The sequence below is a fragment of the Zalophus californianus genome, chromosome 6 (genome assembly GCF_009762305.2).
Source record: "Zalophus californianus isolate mZalCal1 chromosome 6, mZalCal1.pri.v2, whole genome shotgun sequence".
Lineage (NCBI taxonomy): Eukaryota > Metazoa > Chordata > Mammalia > Carnivora > Otariidae > Zalophus > Zalophus californianus.
This window is the reverse complement of record NC_045600.1, coordinates 92,451,948-92,471,104: the sequence shown is the minus strand read 5'-3', so window position 1 is coordinate 92,471,104 and position 19,157 is coordinate 92,451,948. Positions and strand designations below refer to the sequence as shown.

Sequence of the window (19,157 nt, the reverse complement as noted above, 5' to 3'; positions counted from 1 at the left end):
GATGAGGGTTCTCAGGGCTGGATGCACACTGCAGGGTTTCTTAACCTCCGCCAGTGGCGCCCTGTCAACGGGACCTCCCCAGGGCCTGAGGCCAGACACCAAGAAGGTTCAACAGAAGATTCATCTGGCTTCAAAATCTTGTGGTTATGCAGCATCAGCGTGTTTTGTTTTTTTTTTTAATCTCAAAACAACATTCAAAACACAAAATTTCTACAATTGCTCATAAATCAGCCACTGTGAAGTACTTAAATTCTATAGAAAAATATGTACCTCAAGGTTTGATTTTATCGAGTTTCTTCATTCTAGTTCATTGATTCTAGATTATGTAATTTTACTAATCTAGTTATCTAGATTACTAATGTTTGTGTGGGTTTAGAATGTCAATAAAAAATACCACTAGTAAAAAAAAAAAATCTTGTGGTTATGTTTTAAAGTTCATGAGAGCTGTGCATTTACTCCATATTAGACTTTTAATGCAAAATCATTTCCCCATTTCCTCAGAATGGGAGAGAGGCAGGAAATAGCTGTGTCTGAAATCAGGCTCCGTAGGCCCATCCTTGGGCCTGGCCAGAGCCTTCCTCGGTCTGGGGTAAAACAAATTGGGTGACCATTCTGGGGTCTGTGTTCTTCCTTGCCCAAAGCTTCTGAAGGCAGGAGGCAAGCACCTCCCCACCTCAGGAAGGAAGAAGGCACCCCCTACCTCAGGCAGGAATCAGGCAGCCCCTTCTCAGGCAGGAATCAGGCACCACCACCCCCAGGCAGGAATCAGGCACCCCCCTTCCCAGGCAGGAGGCAGACACCCACCCCCAGGCAGGAGGCAGGCACCCACTCCCAGGCAGGAGGCAGACACTCCCCCCTCAGGCAGGAATCAGGCACTCCCCCACCCCAGACAGGAATCAGGCACCCTTCCCTCAGGCAGGACTCGGGCACCCCTCTTCAGACAGGAGGCAGGCACACTCCCTCAGGCAAGAGGCAGGACACTTTAGGTTCAGGTGCACATGGGTCTATCAACAGCGCTCTCCTCTTCCCCTGTCCAACCCATAAGCCATTCTTTGTCCCTTGGCTTGATGTGCCTCCTTTTTGATTCTCTCTGGTCTATTTGTCCTTGATTTCCTTAGTGGAGGGGAGCCGCCTAGCACATGGTAGACACCACACACAGAACACTCTTCACAGAGAGTGTTTTCCTGACTAATTAGCAGTTTGCTTCTAGAACTTTCTGTTCATGTCATATGTATAAGGAAATAATTACTTCTGGTAAGAGAATACCCCTTTCTTTCTTTTCTCTTTTAAAAATTAATGTGAGTAAGGAAAACATCTATGGCCCCCGTTCAAGGTACCACAAGTTTCTAATTATCCAAGACCTAGTTATTTTCCAGGGCTATATTTCTATGGCAATACCAAAAATATTATTTTTCATAATTATATTACAATTGATTTTCAGCTCATTAAAAACATCTGGTAAAAGTAAACCAATATGTGTTTTTATAACCCACAGTGTTCTTAGGTGTTCATTCTGCCCTGGCCCTTTGGCAAGCACACATGTGTGCAGTGTGAGCACCTCAGTGCCAGGCCAGCCTACCTGTCAGGCAGATGCCCTTGGTGCTGTTGCAGAGGTCCACCATCACCCGGATCTGCAGGGAGAGAGGGCGGTTAATAGCAGCACAGAAGACAGTGGGCCCTGAACTTGACCTTTATCCAGACAAGAGCAGTTATAAAGATTCACAAAGTAATCTCAGAAGAACATGCAAAAGTCTGAGGAAAAGTTAACCTCAGCTGAAAGAGAACCTCTTAAAAGACCTAAAGATACATGATAACAGAAGTTCATCTATCAATATTGTCAACCAAATATCCTTGATTTCTATCCAACTGAGAAGACAGAGGATGGCGAAGGAATTGCTAAATCCAGTTTTCGAGGCTGTCATGAGCCAGCCCTCCAGCATCTGAAGGGCTCAATCTGCATGGGGGTTGAATAAAGAGGGTAGGCTTGGTGGCTGGGAGTAAGCACCTACTAGGTGGGCAAGCACAGGCAAGGTACTCAACCTCTGGACACTTTGGTTTCCTCTGAAAAGTGTAAACACTATAAGCACCTGTCTTGAGTTCTGTCCCTGGCACATGGATGCTGCCCCAGATGGGAGTCATTCTCATGCCTTGTGGATACTACCTACTCATCACTGGATGGCTGCCTGTGGTAGGCGATCACTGCAGCATGGTATGAGCCCGGTATCTGGTTTCCCCGCACCCATTTTGCAGCCCCTTTCCCCCATCCACTCTCTATGCTGCTCCCAGAGAACATCACAAAGACCAAATCTGAGTGGGTCAGCCCTGATTCAGATACTCTTGTGATTCCTTGCTGCCCTAAAGATAGAATGAAAATCCTCCATCTCTGGACTCTTCTCACACCACTCTCTTTTCCCTTTCTGTCTTCCAGCTACACTTTGCCTCAGTTTGCTCACCCACAAAATGGAGATAGGAACAGTGCTTACTTCTTAGGATTGTTGTGAAGAGTAAGTGAAATCATTTTATGTGAAGTTCTTAGAACAATCTCGGAAGCACCCACAAAAGTATCTTCCATTTCATGGAGGCAAAAGAGAGTGTAGACAGAAGCAGGGATTCTGAAGTCAGCCTGCCTATGTTCAAATCATGGCTTTGCCAGTCACAAGCAGTGTGATCGGAGGGCACTTACTTAACCTCTCTGTGCTTCTGTGTTCTTATCTGTAAATGGAGCTAATAGCACCGACCTTATACCATGGTTATGTGGATTAAATGAGTGAATACATGTAACACACTCAGAGCAGGACCCGGCACATAGTAAGCACATGCTATTTATGCTATTGTGTTAGATAGTTCCTTAAACATGCCAAGAATGACTTAGTTAATTTATCAATTTACCATCCAATTGTTTTCAACTTATAGATTCAGTAATTTTTAGACCCCAATAATGTGACACTTCAAAATTTTGGAGAGAACTTATTAAGAAACGGATTTGAGACAGCTGGATAGACATCTGAGGGAAAAGCAAAAAGTTGAATCCTTCCTTCACTCCTTACACTAAATAAGTCCATTAAGCAATATTGATAAAACAGCTAAAAGTGAAAAACAAACTTAGAAAAGCACTGGAAGAAAACCTGGGGAAAAATTTTTTTTAATTTTTTATTGTTATGTTAATCACCATACATCATTAGTTTTTGATGTAGTGTTCCATGATTCATTGTTTGTGCATAACACCCAGTGCTCCACGCAGAACGTGCCCTCTTTAATACCCATCACCAGGCTAACCCATCCCCCCAACCCCCTACCCTCTAGAAACCTCAGTTTGTTTTTCAGAGTCCATCGTCTCTCATGGTTCGTCTCCCCCTCCGACTTACTAACCTGGGGAAAAATTTATAATGGCATTAGAGTAGGAAAGAATTTTCCATGGAAGAAACAACCCCCATACTATATAGGAAGAATGTATAAATTCGACTGTCTAATAACTTTAAATTTCGGCAAGAGGTGAAATACTATAAGCCAATAACAAATGAGAACCATAGACCTTGGAAAACAATTGCAAAGGGCTAGTATATAAAGAGCTGTTACAAAGCAATAAGGAATAAGAAACCAAAAGAAAAATGGACAGTGGGCCCAAATAGGAAGTTCAGAGAAAAAAAAAAAGAGTGCCTCATTTTCACTTATAGTTAAAGAAATACATTCAAATGATGAAATGCTATTTCCCACCTCTTAGATTTGTTAATAAAAAGACTAACAGAGCACTTCTCATGGGATTGGCCAGAAGGGCTGCACTCTCTCGACCTGTTGATCAAGTATGAAGGCATACTATCCCTTTGGAGGGCATTTTGGCAATTAACTACTAAAATTTAAGTGGGTCTACCATCTGATCCATCTATTGCACTTTGGGATTTATTCTTCAGATATATTCATATATGCATGAGGAGATAGAAGTACAAAGATGGTCATTGCAGAAATGTGGGCAAGAGCAAAAACCACCTCAATATTTATCAGAGGGTCTTGTGAAATGTAGTGTAGCACACCCATAGAATGAAATACAGTGAAAAAGAATGCATTTAAATCTGTAAGAATGACATTAAAATATCCCCAAGATAAATGAAAAAAATGCAAAGTTCCGAGCAGCATGTATAATGTCCTCTCATTTATGTAAGAAAAGTGGTGTGCACATAAATGTTTCTATATGCTTCTCTCTTGCTGCTTTTAGGATTCTTTGCTTTTTGCTTTCCAGAATATGTATGGAAAGAAACCTAAAAAGCCTCCAGTGAGGGGGGAATGGAGGAGCAGGGTGGGAGGAGGCTGTACTAAACATGATACGCTGCCTTTTGTTTCATTGGAAATTTTCACTGATTACTCTTTCAATTAAACTCTTTTTTAAAAGAACATGTTTTGATTTGAGGGGAAAGATTGTTTTGTCTTCTACCTAGGCTTCGTCTGTTTGCTAAGGGATCCAGAGGAAAACTCATACTGCGTCTACTTTGTCAAGTATATCAACAGGTATTTATTGATAGCTTTTGAAATTTACTGTGAAACATACATCTCACAAATATAGCAAATGTGCACAATTTAAAGATGAGTCATAAAGCAAACATGTATATTCCGCCCCTCCCGGGGTAAAAAGCTGGAGGGGCTTCTTCCTGTAACACACCAGCCCCATCAACTCTGAGACAAACTATACTGTGCAGTGTTCCTCTCCCTTTCATACAAGTCAGAACGCAGAGCTTAGAGAGGTGACATCATTTACTCAAGGTCACATCAGTTGCTCGGAGCAGAGCTGGACTCAACTCTAGCTCTCCTGATGCCAGGTCTGCTGTGCTTTCGATTATGGCTCTGATGATCCGCTCAACACAACCAGACAGAAGAAATTTCAACTCGTTATTTTTAGTCATTTTCATAAATGAATGTAATCAGCTGCACTATGGACAAGATTTATTATCTTAAAAAATGTATAATTGCCCATTGAGAGAACCATTAAAGACTTCACAATGCTTCATTTGTTGCCTGGGGGATTGCAGCAGAGGGAGTAGTTTGAAACAACAGAAGCATCAATAGGGAAAATTAGCCTTTCTCTTTCCTCCCCATCACCGGTCTGGAGTAGGCACAGTGTCTATAAAAGATGACAAAGAAAGAATCTTCATTTCCTGACCTTTGGGCTCCACTTAGATGCTAAATATCCATTCAGATATGTACCAGTAAATTGTGTTAATCTTGATGCAGAAATATTCCTCTAACAGACTTGGGCTATATAAGGTTGTACCAGGGGGAAAAATAGGGTATGAAAAGTTGCAGCCATAAGAAAGTCAGAAACTGTCTTTTCTGATAGTGATTAAAAACTTGGATCAGAATAAGAGAATTCAAAATTGGTTGTCACACAACCTAGGTTGCCAAATTACAGAATCACATTTGGCGTAGAGAGCTTTCTAAATCTTAATTTAGGACTTGAGAATGGTGAAGCTGGAAGAGGCCTTCTAGCTCATTGTCCTGGGGGTGTCAGGCCCGATCCGTCCAGGATGCGGCCCTGTCCCCTCCCAGAGTCCAGCTCCCACCACTTTCCCCTGTCACTCTGCTTCAGTCACACTGACTGTCCTCTCTGTCTTTCCTGTGCCTGGAGGCAGTGCTCACATCTTTGCTGAGACATCAGCCCAAATGTCACCTCATCAGGAACACTTTCCCTGACTCCCCAACTGAAAATAGCCCTAGGGGCCACTCTCCATCACCTCACCTGGCTTTTTGTCTCTGTAACGCTCATCATTATCCAATATTATCTGACTTATGTCTTCATTTATTTATTATCTGCCCCTGCCTTGCAAAGAATGGAAGCATTTTGAGAGAATTTGCGCTTTGTTTTGTCTCTATCCTCTGTGTATTAAATAGTGCCTGCTTCCAGACCCAGAACTTCTCCACTGCGGAGATACAGTTCAAGGAAGACAGTACGTCAGTGGTCTCTAAGGGAGAGCCTACCTTGACAGAAGGTGACAATAAATTGTTAACCTGGGTTTATGACGTGAGAATCGGTTGGTGTTGGGAAGAGGGTGGGTGAGATGCAGAAAAAGCTCCATAGCAGCAGTGGGAAGGCCCTCCCAACCCACAGACACTATTTGGAGGGGACATTTTAGGGGAACCAATGGCTGTCACCCTCAGTGTAATATAAAGAATGGTACCTCTGAGCCCTCAGGCTTAGTGCACCCTTGGTCACTGAGGCAGAATCATCTCCCCAGGAGAAACACCATGGCCTGTCGGGGTCGTCTCTCCCCAGTAGGAAGATCAATACAGTAATGGACAGGGACATGCTGTATGGGGACTTGTTCTTAGCAGTGACAACATGTGGGTGATGGGAGAAAAAATAGCCAAAAATGGGAGGGAGGGCCTCGGGTTCCTCCCCATGATGGTTCTTGGCTTTGCTTGAGAAAGAATTCAAGAGCAAGTCGTTTAGAAGGAGGGCCAAAGATTTATCAAGTATAGAAGTGAGAAAGGAGCTACTTCATAGACAAAGTAGCAGCCTCTCTTAGGAGGATCCCCCTTTGCCTGTAACCAAAAGCTTTATATGTTTTTAAAATTAGTTAAGGGAGGGGCTTACTCTTTAACTTTGGATTTATCATTTACATTGGGCACTTAGTTTTTCCATTGTCCTAGGGTTGTGAAATTACCTACAGGGAACAATTTTTAAAATGTCAAGCTTTTGTGGCTTTTATCGTCTGGTGGTCTTCCATGAGTCAGATCTTCTGACTTTTTTTTTAATGACTTGCTGGTTTTTAATTGAAGGGTCAGCCTAAAACCAAAATGGCTTTACTTTGGTTAACTTATCTCCTGCATCTCCCTTCCCTCCTGCCTCAAAGTGGCTTGCTCAGGGATCTTACATAACTGAGTTTCAACTTTTCCAGAAGTGTTAATCCGGGTACAGCAGGTGCTGTTGGCCATAACACAGACACCTCCCTGCTCCACTAAAAGGGGGTCAAGGGTTGTCCCATTATCAAGAACAACTTTGGCCAGAGAATCTAAGGTTCTTTGCTGCCCAGAGAATCTAAGAATCCCAAAGATCTTAGCACCAGATTCTGCAATAATTTCAAGAATTAAGAAGTTAGCCTCTACATTTATCTCTAACCAGGGAAGTAGGGCAGTTAGAAAATCTCCTAGCCTGAAATAAAAGGCTGCTCTAAATTCCACAGGTTACCTGCCTTAACAATAGCCTGGGAGATAAAGATGGGGGCATTATCTTTCTAGGCCAATGCGAGGGTAAAGGGCAGGAAAATAAGGAGAAAGGGGTTCATGCTTAATTAACGTTTGAAGTCTCAATCTGTCCTCTTGGGTGGAGGCAGTCCATCTTGATTTCAGCTGCTTTTCTTCCTTGTCAATCTGACTTAGAGGTCTCCAGATTCTGTACAGGTGGAACCTTCTTTAGCTGTGTGATGTGTACCCAAGGCTCAATACCTTCTAGTTTTGCAACAGTGTCAGTGGACAGGAGCACTGGGAAGATCACCTTTCCAATGGGGCTTGAGAGCCGTCTTTTTCAGAACACCCAATCACCAGGCTCTCACTTGTGAGCGAGTTAGATTCTCTGAACTGGGACCTGGGAAGGCTTCTTTAACCTACTGCTGATGGGCTTGAGTAAAGACATTAGAGACCTATAGTAGCTGGTCATACTAGCATGAGATGACAAGGGATAAGCAGAAGGTTGTATACTGATCAAATTTTAAGAAGTTTGTAAGGTTTTTGTTAAGGCTGTTCAGGATATATCATATACCCTTCTTAAGGCATATGATATGTCCTGTGAAGTGGGTGCCTCAATCACCAGAGATCGTGAAAGGTATATCCCAAGTGGGAAATGTACTTTTTTAACAGTTTCTTTGCTAGTGTGAGGGCATCTGCCTTGTAGCAGGGGGAAGCTTTAGCTCTTCTGGAAAACACACATATAGTAATAAGAACATATGGATAACCCATATGAAATGGCAGTTGAATGCAGTCCAACTGAAGGTGTTGAAAGGGTCCAGAGGGAGGTCTGAGGTCTCTGGGAATAAAAACAGATTTTTTTCAGGATTATAGACCTGACAAGTCAGACGTAGCTGGTAGACTGTTTTTGCAATTTTATAGAAGTCTCCTTACCAATGTCTATTCATAATTTGAGTCATCTTAAATGCACTGTGGTGGGTGAAGGAATGCAAAAACAAAAAACAAAAACATGGGGTTTTTCAGGGAGCTGAGAAGCACCAAGGGATCTAGAGTTTCCCATAGCCCCGACTATTCACTTCATTTATAGCCATTATTGCTTACGCACCTTAATTTCGCTGATTTAGGAGCAGATTGTTGCCCTGTTACAAGGACATCAGGATGGCAAAAGTCTTACTATTTGTGGAGAAGATTTTTAAGACTCATGTTTGTCCCTGGAATTAAAGAGGTTGTGCTAGAGTTTGGGCACAAGAGTCCTTTTAATTGTTTGTATTTTAAAGGTTTTGTTCCCTAAGCCTGGGTTGTAACAACCAAAAATGTCTCCAGACATTGGCCAATGTCCAGAGGAGCTAGGGGAGTGGGGGCAAAAGTCACCCTTGGTTGAGAACCATGGTTCTAAATGTTAGTCACTCCAACCAGTAACCCTGTGCCAGGTTGGTCCTCAGTACTCTCTTGTTTTATCCTCAGGCAATGTAAGAGGTAGGTTTTATTGTTCCCAAGTTACAGAGAAGGATTATCTCCCCCAGAATGCTGACTGACTTGCCCAAGAACCCACAGCTAATTAAAGCTAAAGCATGGAATTCAATGGCATTGAGCTGAAGCAAGCTTCCCCAATGGTGTGAAATATGACCAAAGTCGACCACTATGGATTTTAGGCAAATGTGTTAGCTGTGAATTCTTCTGTGGGATGTCGTTTCCCTGAGCACATTTCTAGACATGCCATACTGTTGCTTAAAAAACATCACTGGAGGGTGCCTGGGTGGCTCAGTTGGTGAAGCATCTGCCTTCAGCTCAGGTCATGATCTCAGGGTCATGGGATTGAGCCCTGCATCAGGCTCCCTGCTCAGCGGGGAGCCTGCTTCTCCCTCTCCCTCTGCCCCCGCAACTGCTTGTGCTCTCTCTCTCTCCAGTAAATAAATAAAATCTTAAAAAAAAATACAAAACACATCACTGGAGTTTTGTTATCCACACGGTAAAGTCAAACCTTTAGTTAAAGACCTGATATCAACCTACTAGCCCGGTCCAGATGAAAGCCGTTTTCCCTATCTGGGTGCCCTGTGGCTCTCACTGGCCTGTGAAGTGCCCCCAATATTCTCCAGTCCTTCAGGTTGACCCCTGACCTATGGCTAGAAGGAAAGTGGGGTTGCATTCTTTTTGTAGCTGTCCTTCTTGAAATAAAATGTATATCTGCCGTAGGACACCTGTGTGGTTCAGTCAGTTCAGCGTCCGACTCTTGATTTCAGCTTAGGTCACGATCTCAGGGTTGTGAGACCGAGCCCTGTGTTGAGCTCTGTGCCGGGTGTGGAGTCTGCTTGAGAGTCTCTCTCCCTGTCTGCCCCTCCCCACTGCTCCCCTTTCTTAAAAAAAAAAAATGGGTATCAGCAGAATATCAAAGTGGCTCTGGGAGCCAAGTTGAAGCTAGGAGCTAAGTTGAAGACCTCTTAAAAACTTTTCTCTCTTTAAAAGCTTGTATCTTGGGGTGCCTGGGTGGCTCAGTCAGTTGAGTGTCTGCCTTCGACTCAGGTCATGATCCCAGGGTCCTGGGATCGAGTCCCACATTGGACTCTTTGCTCAGGGCGGAGACTGCTTCTCCCTCTGTCCCTCCCTGCACTCATGCTCTCTCTCTCTCTCTCTCTCACTCTATTTCAAATAAATAAATAAAATCTTAAAAAAAAAAAAGCTTGTGCCTTGAAAATTTCAAAGAGCATTGGATTTTAAATCCATTTTCTGGGATGAGATTAAGTATTTATAACCCATAGAGAGAGCAGATTAATAGATTGTCAAAGCCTGGAGGGGAGGGGGGAGGAAAGGGGCAGTACCTGCTCAAGGGGGACAGGGTTTCTTTTTGCGCCGATGAAGAAGTTCTGGAACTAGACAGTGGTGATAGTTGTACAGCATTGCAAATGTAAGTAGCACCACAAAATTGTACACTTTAAAAGGGTTAAAAGGGTGAATTTTATGTTAGGTGTGTCTAACCACAGTAACAAAGTATCTGTTTAGAAGCTTAACCCTTTTAGGATATTTTTGTGTCCCCCCTTTCCTGGAACAACTCAATATCCTGGGATCAATAAGGAAATACGTTGGGGGATAATCTGAATTAATATTTCCAACATTACTACACCACATGAAATTCTGAGGTTGTAAATATTTTTCTGTATTCTGCAGAATTATGACTAACACAGTTTTGCCTTGTATCTTGTTCTGATGGGAAGATATAAAAACTAACATTGTTAAAATTGATATTAGGAGCTTTACATGTAGTTATACTTAATTTATAGTAAAAGAACAATATTGTCCCAATTTATGGGTGAGAAAACTGAGCAACACTCTTTACATTTGGAGCTCAGAATCTAGGGGGTCATTCAGACATTTAAACTACCATTTACTAGAAAGGTGGACATTGGAACAATGTCTTTTTTTTTTTAATATGTTAAATCATTTTGGGACTTACCTTCCACAATATTAAATACAGGATCAGTTAGGGATGGTGTCTAATATTGGGGTGAGGGGTTTAGAGGAGAGGTGGGGTAAGAAGTTAAACTAATCTGGTTCAGAAGAAAAAACTAACTAACGAACAATAAAAAGATCTCATTCCCTTTTATTTTTTTCCTTCAGTCTCAGGTGATTGTGGGCTGTGTTTATGTTTCAAAGACATGATAAAATGTATACATCAAGGGACAGAGAAAGACTATAAGTTCTTCTAAGAAGGGCTTGGGTTTCCTAAGGTCAATAATCTACAAGTCTTTTGAGATAAACAAGGAAAGTTTTGGGATTATTAAAGGAATAGGTGAATTTTGAATTGCCTCTAGAGCTAACTTCTGTTTTGTGAAAAATGTGTAACATTAGGATCATTGCTCTCTATTCCTCCAAGAATTGGCTTATAACTGAAATGACATCATAGATTGATCCACCTGTGCAACTACATTTCCTCAATTTCTTTCTTTCCTTTTGGGTACAAACTTCTAATTTTAAATTCTTCTGGCAGTATTGCATAACTTCCCTTGGGTATAAGACAGGTCCCCAAAGAGGGTGCAAAGAGCCACTCCCAAACACAGCCCAAAGAAAGAACCAACAATCTGCTTGTCCCAGTCAGGCAGAAAGCCAAACCCATTTATGCAAAACAAGACAAGCTAGAAGGCAATACATAATCTTGGGAAAGAAAGGATCAACAAACAATGGTTTTGGACTTGGAAAAGAAGGCACAACAAGATATTTTATCTTCCTCTCCTGACTGGGTACTACAGGCAGTAATTCAGAAGAACTGTTTCTGGTAAGAATTTTCACCTCTCACTGGCTTCTGCCAGAGTTCTTTAGATCCCTTCAGCTGGCTCTGGTATTTACCAGTGTCCCCTGGGCTGTTTAAAGGAATAGTTAGCAGCTTGGAAGAAAACCCCTCAATTTTGTCAACTTTGGGCAGGGGGCCATTTAAGGGGGCCCTCTTTTGAAGGTAGAGATGGGGGTATCTCTAAAGTTATTAATTTGGCAGTCTTTTGTTTACAGTTGTGTTGTCTTTTCAGAGTGGAAAAACAATTCAGACACAGGATTAGTAGAATGAGTACTCGAAGGAGGAAAAAGGGGAGCAATAGGAGTGACCTCAGTCTTATGGTTTTTTTTTTTTTAAAGCTACCTCTTACATCTTTAATTTTTCTTAAGCCTTTTGCAATGAATCTTTTGATGAACTATATTGGAATTTTGAAACCTTGTGGAGACGTCTGCTTGCCAATTAAAACGGGTATCCCGTCTGTTTAATTTGGCAACCCTTGCTTTCAAGTGTACTACTTAAATGATCTTATCCAACTGGAACATTCCCCATCATGGCCATAGTGTTTCTAGGTTGTAATTCCTCTGAGGGCTGGCAGCAGTTTGGTAGGACCCTAGCTGCAAATGGAGTTAACTTACATTTCTGTCTGGACATATCTAGCCATACATGGAGCACAACTCACATTTCTGTTTGGCCTTATTTTGGGGCTCTCAACCTGATGGTTACCAAGCCAAGTTCTTGAGGATATAAAATAAGCTTGGATATTTTTATAACTTCCAAGACCAAAATTCTAAGATATAAAATAAGCAAGTGTGCTGGAAGGTGGAGCACTTAACTCTAGAATTGAAGGATATTAGCCAAAGCTTTATTTACACAATACAAGACAAAACAAACATGAGCCCCTAAACACAACAGCAGTAACCAAAAGATGGCACCATGGACTGGCCAAGAGAAGGCGATGTATGCCACCAGTATTCCCAGCAGGTACTAAACTAAATGGGGACTGTAGACTGGAAGTGGAAAGGGATTCCACCATGGAGCTGTGGACTGGACCAAGGGCTAAGGACTGGTGCTCTGTTAGAGCCTTCTGTCAGTCTAGACTGACCTGTTAACCCTTGACTAGAAAGCCAATTAAATGGTAGCTCAAACACAAAAAACCAAGAGTGACTCACCAATGGCCCTCAGAAACAGCTAGAAACACAGTGAACTCAAAGGGCTTGCAGAGCACCAGGACTGTGTTTCTTGTTGTCCCTAAAGGCCATCAGAAGTCAGCTTCAGATCCCACTGCTGCCACCAAATCTGTTAAACAAAATTCAGCTGAGTAAATTTGAAGATTTAATTGGCTTTATTAAAATGATTCATGAATTGGGAGCATCCCATCTAGTAAGTAGAGGGGAGCTCCGCTGAGCTAAACAGAAGAAAGGGTTTTAAAGGCAGAAAGAGGGCATTAAAAAAAGAAGAAGAAAGGAATTTATTAGCAAGGAATGCATTATTTAGGCAAGGTTGCCCTCTTAAGGGGAGCAGCAGGGGTATATCAGTAAATTTCCTAGTATTGACCAGGAAATTCCATGTTGACTAGCTAAAGGTTACATTCCTTGGTGGCAGCAGGGGCGGGGGGAGGGTTTGAAACTGCTGCTAGGTTAGGTACTAAGTCTTCGTCTGCTGACTTAGCCTAAGTGATGTCATTTGGGGCCTGCAGTTTTCCTTTTAACCTAAGGATATCCTGGACAAGAATGCTTATGGCAACATCGTGATGGCAAAAGCACTTGAATAAATGTTCATCATTTATTGACGAACATAAGCACTAAATGTTCGTCAATAATGCAGTTGTTAAACGGATGAAAAAGAATGAGGTAAAATAATATGTCCTCATCTGGAAAGATGGTCTTAGCGTACTCTTAAACAAGGTGCAGTAAGAGCCACAACACATAATGCAACTTTCTGGTTAAAAGAGGATATCTAGACATGTCTGGATAAGCACAAAGAAGAGCTGGGAGCATCATGAACCAAATCACTAATTCAGATTCTTTTTTCTCCTGGCAGCTGAGACCAGGGGAATAAAAAGGAGATTTTCACTTTTTAGTGTATATAGTTTTAAAAGATATGTTGGGATAATGAGTGATTTTTACTTTGTTAGGTTTTTAGTAATTTAGGGGGAGAGAAAAGAGCATGCAAACATAATGTGAACTCAAAACATGGGTCTGATGGGAGGAGGAGCAAGATGGCAGAAGAGTAGGAGACCTAAATTTCATCTGGTGCCAGGAATTCAGCTAGATAGGTATCAAACCATTCTGAACACCTACAAACTGGAGATCAAAAGAAAAGAATAGCAGCAACTCTATGAGCAGAAAAGTGATCACTTTCTGGAAGTGTATATTTTTCTGGGGTCATTGTTACCCTTTTAGCATTTTGTTCTCTCATTCATCTATTCTCCTCTGGACAAAATGACAAGATGGAAAAACTCACATCAAAAAAAAAGAACAAGAGGCAGTATCGACTGCCAGGGGCCTAATCAATACGGACATTAGTGAGATGTTGGAACTAGAATTCAAAATGACGATTATAAAGATACTAGCTGGGCTTGAAAAAAGCATGGAAGATACTAGAGAATCCCTTTCTGGAGAAATAAAAGAACTAAAATCTAACCAAATCGAAATCAAAAAGGCTATAAATGAGGTGCAATAAAAAATGGAGGCTCTAACTGCTAGGATAAATGAGGCAGAAGTGAGAATTAGTGATATAGAAGACCAAATGATGGAGAATAAAGAAGCTGAGAAAAAGAGGGATAAACAACTACTGGACCATGAGGGCAGAATTTGAGAGATAAGTGATACCATAAGACAAAACAATATTAAAATAATTGGGATCCCAGAAGAAGAAGAAAGAGAGAGAGGGGCAGAAAGTATACTGGAGCAAATTATAGCAGAGAACTTCCCTAATTTGGAGAAGGAAACAGGCATCAAAATCCAGGAGGCACAGAGAAGCCCTCTCAAAATCAATAAAAATAGGTCAACACCCCAACATCTAACAGTAAAACTTACAAGTCTCAGAGACAAAGAGAAAATCCTGAAAGCAGCTCAGGACAAGAGGTCTGTAACCTACAATGGTAGAAACATTAGACTGGCAGCAGACTATCCACAGAGACTGGCAGGCCAGAAAGGACTGGCATGATATCTTCAGAGCACTAAACGAGAAAAATATGCAGCCAAGAATACTACATCCAGCTAGGCTGTCATTGAAAATAGAAGGAGAGATAAAAAGCTTCCAGGACAAACAAAACTAAGAGAATTTGTAAACACAAAACCAGCCCTACAAGAAATATTGAAAGGGGTCCTCTAAGCAAAGAGAGAGCCTAAAAAATAGTAATGTAGACCAGAAAGGAATAGAGACAATTGCAGTAACAGTCACCTTACAGGCAATACAATGGCACTAAATTCCTATCTTTCAATAGTTACCCTGAATGTAAATGGGCTAAATGCCCCAATCAAAAGACCCAGGGTATCAGATTGGATAAAAAAACAAGACCCATCAATATGCTACCTGCAAGAGACTCATTTTAGACCCAAAGACACCTCCAGATTGAAAGTGAGGGGATAGAAAACCACTGACCATGCTAATGGACATCAAAAGAAAGCTGGGGTGGCAATCCTTATATCAGACAAATTAGATTTTAAACCAAACACTGTAATAAGAGATGAGGAAAGACACTATATTCTATTTAAAGGGCCTATCCAACAAGAAGATCTAAATATCTATGCCCCTAACATGGGAGCAGCCAATTATGTAAGTCAATTAATAACAAAATCAAAGAAACACATTGACAACAATACAATAATAGTAGGGGACTTTAACACCCCCCTCAATGAAATAGATCATCTAAGCAAAAGATCAACAAGGAAATAAAGGCTTTAAATGACACACTGGACCAAATGGACTTCACATATATATTCAGAAAAATCCATCCCAAAGCAACAGAATACATTCTTCTCTAGTGCCCATGGAATATTCTCCAGAAGAGATCACATCCTAGGTCACAAATCAAGTCTCAACCAGTACCAAAAGATTGGGATCATTCCCTGCATATTTTCAGACCACAATGCCTTTTTTTTTTAAAGATTTTATTTATTTATTCATGAGAGAGAGAGAGAGAAGCAGAGGCAGAGGGAGAAGCAGGCTCCCCGCTGAGCAGGGAGCCTGATGCAGGACTTGATCCCAGGACCCTGGGATCATGATGTGAGCTGAAGGCAGACACAACCATCTGAGCCACCCAGGTGCCTGCAGAACACAATGCTTTGAGACTAGAACTCAATCACAAGAGGAAAGTCAGAAAGAACTCAAATACATGGAGGCTAAAGAGCATCCTACTAAAGAATGAATGGGTCAACCAGAAAATTAAGGAAGAATTTAAAAAATCCATGGAAAAAAATGAAAATGAAAACACAGCTGTTCAAAGTCTTTGGGATGCAGCAAAGGTGGTCTTAGAGGAAAGTATATAGCAATACAAACCTTTCTCAAGAAACAAGAAAGGTCTCAAATACACAACCTAACCCTACACCTAAAGGAACTGGAGAAAGAGCAGCAAATAAAGCCTAAACCCAGCAGGAGAAGAAAAATAATAAAGATTAGAGCACAAATCAATGAAATAGAAACCAAAAGAACAGTAGAACAGATCAATGAATCTAGGAGCTGGTTCTCTGAAAGAATTAATAAGATAGATAAGCCCCTGGCCAGACTTATGAAAAAGAAAAGAGAAAGGACCCAAATAAATAAAATCATGAATGAAAGAGGAGAGATCACAACCAACACCAAAGAAATACAAACAATTATAAGAATGTATTATGAGCAACTATATGCCAGCAAATTAGACAATCTGGAAGAAATGGATGCATTCCTAGAGACTTATAAACTACCAAAACTGAACCAGGAAGAAATAGGAAACCTGAACAGACCCAGGACCAGCAAGGAAATTGACACAGTAATCAAAAATCTCCCAACAAACAAGAGCCCAGGGCCAGATGGCTTCCCAGAGGAATTCTACCAAACATTTAAAGAAGAATTGATACCTATTCTTCTGAAACTGTTTCAAAAAATAGAAATGGAAGGAAAACTTCCAAACTCATTTTATGAGGCCAGCATTACCTTGATCCCAAAACCAAAGACCCCATCAAAAAGGAGAATTACAGACCAATATCCCTGATGAACATGGATGTAAAAATTCTCACCAAAATAGCCAATAGGATCCAACAGTACATTAAAAGGATTATTCACCATGACCAAGTGGGATTCATCCCTGGGCTGTGAGGTTGGTTCAATAACCTCAAATCAATGTGATATGCTACATTAATAAAAGAAAGGACAAGAACCATAGGATATTCTCAATAGATGCAGAAAAAGCATTTGACAACATACAGCATCCTTTCTTGATTAAAACTCTTCACAGTGTTTTATGTGCCATCTATGAAAAACCCACAGTGAATATCATTCTCAATGGGGAAAAACTGACAGCTTTTCCCCTAAGGTCAGGAACATGGCAGGGATGTCCACTATCACCACTGCTATTTAACATAGTACTAGAAGTCCTAGCCTCAGCAATCAGACAACAAAAAGAAATAAAAGGCATCCAAATCAGCAAAGAAGTCAAACTCTCACTCTTTGCAGATGATATGATACTTTATATGGAAAACCCAAGAGACTCCACCCCAAAACTGCTAGAACTCATACAGGAATTCAGTGAAGTGGCAGGATATAAAATCAATCCACAGAAATCAGTTGCATTTCTATATACCAACAAGGAGACAGAAGAAAGAGAAATTAAGGAGTTGATCCCATTTACAATTGCACCCAAAACCATAAGATACCTAGGAATAAATCTAACCAAAGAGGCAAAGAATCTGCACTCAGAAAACTATAGAATACTCCTGAAAGAAATTGAGGAAGATACAAAGAAATGGAAAAACATTCCACGCTTATGGATTGGAAGAAAAAATATTGTGAAAATGTCTATGCTACCTAGAGCAATCTACACATTTAATGCAATCCCTATCAAAATACCACCAACTTTTTTCAAAGAAATGGAACAAATATTCCTAAAATTTGTATGGAATCAGAAGAGACCCCGAAAAACCAGAGGAATGTTGAAAAAGAAAAGCAAAGCTGGTGGCATCACAATTCTGGACTTCAAGCTCTATTACAAAGCTGTCATCATCAAGACAGTAGGGTACTGGCACAAAAACAGACAATAGATCAATGGAACAGAATCGAGAGCCCAGAAATGGACCCTCAACTCTATTATAAACTAATCTTTGACAAACCAAGCAAGAATGTCCAATGGAAAAAAGACAGTCTCTTCAATAAATGATGTTGGGAAAATTGGATAGCCACATGCAGAAGAATGAAACTGGACCATTTCCTTACACCACACACAAAAACAGACTCAAATGGATGAAAGACCTAAATGTGAGACAGGAATCCATCAAAATCCTAGAGGAGAACACAGGCAGAAACCTCTTCGACCTCAGCTGCAGCAACTTCTTCCTAGACACATCGCCAAAGGCAAGGGAAGCAAGGGCAAAAATGAACTATTGGGATTTCATCAAGATTAAAAGCTTTTGCACAGCAAAGGAAACAGTCAACAAAACCAAAAGACAACCGACAGAATGGGAGAAGATATTTGCAAATGCCATATCGGATAAAGGGCTAGTATCCAAAATCTATAAAGAACTTATCAAACTCAAAACCTAAAGAACAATTCAAACAAGAAATGGGCAGAAGACATGAACAGACATTTCTGCAAAGAAGACATCCAAATGGCCAACAGACACATGAAAAAGTGCTCAACATCTCTCAGCATCAGAGAAATAAAAATCAAAACCTCAATGAGCTACCACCTCACACCAGTCAGAATGGCTAAAATTAACAAGTCAGGAAATGACAGCTGTTAGCGAGGATGTGGAGAAAGGAGAACCCTCCTACACTGTTGGGAGGAATGCAAGCTGGTGCAGCCACTCTGGAAAACTCAAAAAGTTGAAAACAGAGCTACCCTACGACTCAGCAATTGCACTACTGGGTATTTACCCCAAAGATACAAATGTAGTGATCCCAAGGGGCACATGCACCCCAATGTTTACAGCAGCAATGTCCACAATAGTCAAACTATGGAAAGAGCCAAGATGTCCATCAACTAATGAATGGATAAAGAAGATGTGGTACACACACACACACACACACACACACACACACACACACACACACACACACACACACACACAGGAATATTATGCAGCCATCAAAAACCCCAAATTCTTGCCATTTGCAACAACATGGACGGAACTATAGGGTATTATGCTAAGTGAATCAGAAAAAGACAATTATCATATGTTCTCACTGACATGAGGAATTTGAGAAACAAGACAGAGGATCATAGGGGAAGGGAGGAAAAAATGAAACAAGATGAAACCAGAGAGGGAGACAAACCATAAGCAGCTCTTAATCTCAGGAAATAAACATTGTACGGATAATCTATATTAAAGAGGGCACATACTGCATGGAGCACTGGGTGTTATATGCAAACAATGAATTATGGAACACTACATCAAAAACTAATGATGTATTGTATGGTGACTAACATAACATAATAAAATAAAATTAAAAAAAAGATCATGGAACACTATATCAAAAACTAATGATGTATTATATGGTGATTAACATAACATAATGAAAAAAAAAGATG

General features: G+C 41.0%; 1 protein-coding gene across 2 annotated transcripts in view; it reads right to left on the bottom strand.

The window, feature by feature from the left end:
* The window catches only part of GLDN (gliomedin), a 66,213-nt gene that overhangs the window by 27,552 nt on the left and 19,504 nt on the right, over positions 1 to 19,157 (bottom strand). For both annotated transcript variants that reach the window (XM_027571223.2, XM_027571224.2), the window contains exon 2: positions 1,580 to 1,631. In XM_027571223.2, coding sequence (XP_027427024.1) covers positions 1,580 to 1,631 — 52 coding nt within the window. The remainder of the gene's footprint in view (positions 1 to 1,579; positions 1,632 to 19,157) is intronic.